This window comes from Scardinius erythrophthalmus (assembly GCF_964197995.2).
Source record: "Scardinius erythrophthalmus genome assembly, chromosome: 18".
In the NCBI taxonomy this organism is placed as follows: domain Eukaryota; kingdom Metazoa; phylum Chordata; class Actinopteri; order Cypriniformes; family Leuciscidae; genus Scardinius; species Scardinius erythrophthalmus.
The window spans coordinates 793,556-796,055 of record NC_138238.1 but is presented as its reverse complement, the minus strand read 5'-3'; the positions used below and the strand labels follow the sequence as shown (position 1 = coordinate 796,055).

The 2,500-nt window shown below is 39.2% G+C and overlaps 1 protein-coding gene across 1 annotated transcript in view; it reads right to left on the bottom strand.

Annotated features, from left to right (window-relative positions):
- ryr2a (ryanodine receptor 2a (cardiac)) overlaps positions 1 to 2,500 on the bottom strand; it is a gene marked incomplete at both ends in the record, with an annotated part of 145,215 nt that overhangs the window by 35,288 nt on the left and 107,427 nt on the right. The window contains 3 exons of the mRNA XM_081392676.1: positions 620 to 750; positions 1,045 to 1,126; positions 1,755 to 1,993. Coding sequence (XP_081248802.1) covers positions 620 to 750; positions 1,045 to 1,126; positions 1,755 to 1,993 — 452 coding nt within the window. The remainder of the gene's footprint in view (positions 1 to 619; positions 751 to 1,044; positions 1,127 to 1,754; positions 1,994 to 2,500) is intronic.

The following is a 2,500-nucleotide window of genomic DNA, read 5'->3' as shown; positions in this document are numbered from 1 at the left end:
ACACGTCAATTTCGCAAAAACTCCCATATATCGCCAAAAGGGTTTTTCCGCTCGCATGAGGGGGTTTTCAGGCAATTCAAAAAAGGACTATTTCGCAAAGCTGCAATGGAAACATTTTTTGTGCATTTACAGTCCCTGACGTAGATGATGCGGTGTGTTTGGACAGAAGACGAGACGGAGCTCTTTATTAAACTCATAAAACACAAAAGAATTATAGGAATACTGGATTCTAAACCTCAAAGAAATGCAGCGATCACGAGCTTGAAGCAGAAACTCCCAGAAACTCCTCATGTGCCGCTGATAACACGCCTACGTCTCCTTCCATTAATAATAATGACGTATCGCGAGGGAAAAAAATGACGTTTCAGTCACATAACATCGGTTAATGGAAACGCAGTCATTTCGCAATCATTTTTTATCAACATTTAGAAAATATCCCAAAAGTTTTGTGCAAATCTGTAATGGAAACGTGTCTATAAAGACCTTAAAATAACACCATGAATCTGCAGAGAAATGACAGCAGGCGACCGAGATTTTGAGGACCATAAATATCACAATGCTAGAATGTGATTGGTTCAGCCGAGACAGGTGTGTGTGTGTGTGTGTGTGTGGGGCGTACCTGCTCTCTCTCTGGAGCCTTTGCAGTTGTATATGGAGTGTGTGTTGTGTTTGTTGAGACTGGGCTCGAGGAAGGCCACGGGGAACGCTCCTGAGAACGCAGCGAGACACTCGCCGAGAGCCGGACGATGCCTGAACACAACAGAACTATCAGCACAGCATCACTAACACACACAATCACTACATCTGTCTAGGAAATAATCGAGTTGTTCAGGAATTCATTGATTTCTTTTAAATGAATCCACGTGTTTAGGATGAATCACTTTGTTTAAGATGAATTTGTGTAGAAAAAATCGCGTTGTTTAGGATGCATCGCTATTTTGTATTTAGGAGATACTTAATACAAATAAATATCAAATATTTTTGGTTTAAAGAGTCTGCGAAATGAATCCACATTAATCAGACGGTGTATTAGCTGTGATTTACCTCTCAACATAAATACTTTTACTGGTTCCAAGTGAGTACAAACTGTTTAATATCCGATAGCAGGACACCTGGACATCATCCACTGCAACGACACAGAACAACAGGAAGATCCGGCATCAGATCCAAGATATACGAGTTATTAAACAGCAGGAGTCTGATATATATAGTCAAACCAACATTTATTCACACACCTTCAACATTTCTCACATTATCAGTTTATTCACTATAGTTTAGAGAACGGTAATAAAATATGAGCAGAACTCAGTTGATATTTGACTGGTTTTGTCCGTCCTTCTGTTAGACTGTCTCACACATGAATTATGTTGAATATCTGTCAGCTGTTAAATTTAACTACACAATTAGATAATACCAGTTTAGCTCAACCAATCACCAAGCAATGCTTCATTGTGTTCAGTGTGTGTGTAAAAAGAGCATTAGCAATTAAAGACAACACACTTCAGCAGAACATGATCAGCTCAAAGTGTCTCAATCATTTTGGCTCCCATATTTTTATAATTTTTACTGGTAGTCTCTGTATGAAGAGTTTCTGGGTATAATATGTCACAGTTTACTTTATTTTGCTCTCCTCACTTACATAAATGAACTCTAGTGTCCTGATCACACTAGTAAAAACATATGAATAATGAATAATTCTTGGTTTGAGTGTATATAGTGCAGGTCAATGACAGGTGAGAGGTCAGCGGACTCACGGATGAGATCCTCCCCGAACATGTTCTGTGCGATGTGCTCGAACAGCGAGGACAGCACCGGCAGGAGCGCCACCGTCGTGTAGTTGATGATCTGTGTGACGCCCTTGGGTTGCGATCGCGTGTGTGTGAACTGACCCTGACGCAGGTTCTCCAAGGTCTTCTCCAAATCTTCTGATGCGTTCTCGAAAAACGCCCTCAGAGCCGCTTTGACCGAGTCCTGACCGGTCTTCATCACAGTCCTGGACACAGAACACAGTCCTGAGCCACACACTGGACACTGTGCATCAACATCTGTGTCCTTCACCCTTACAGAACAAACATATATGGGAATACACTCCAAAATATGATGCGAAATTTTACATAATACATTTCCATATATGGGAAACTAGTGCTTATATGTTTCAATATACTGTAATAAATGCATTGATAATGAATGCCTAAATGAAGACAAAAATAGCATTACATGTAATATTCACAAAGTTTTATCCTTTATTGTGTACATATATTGCACATACTGTACATGTTACCATATAATTGTGAATATATGTTGTGAACACACACACATATATATATATATATATATATATATATATATATGTACACACACACACACACACACACACACACACACACACACACACACACACATTCACGGAATGAGTTACAACAGATTTTTAGTTCCCAGCATGCTTTGCTTCTGACTGTTAAAGGAGAGTAAATATTAAAATGAAGTGTTATTAATGTGT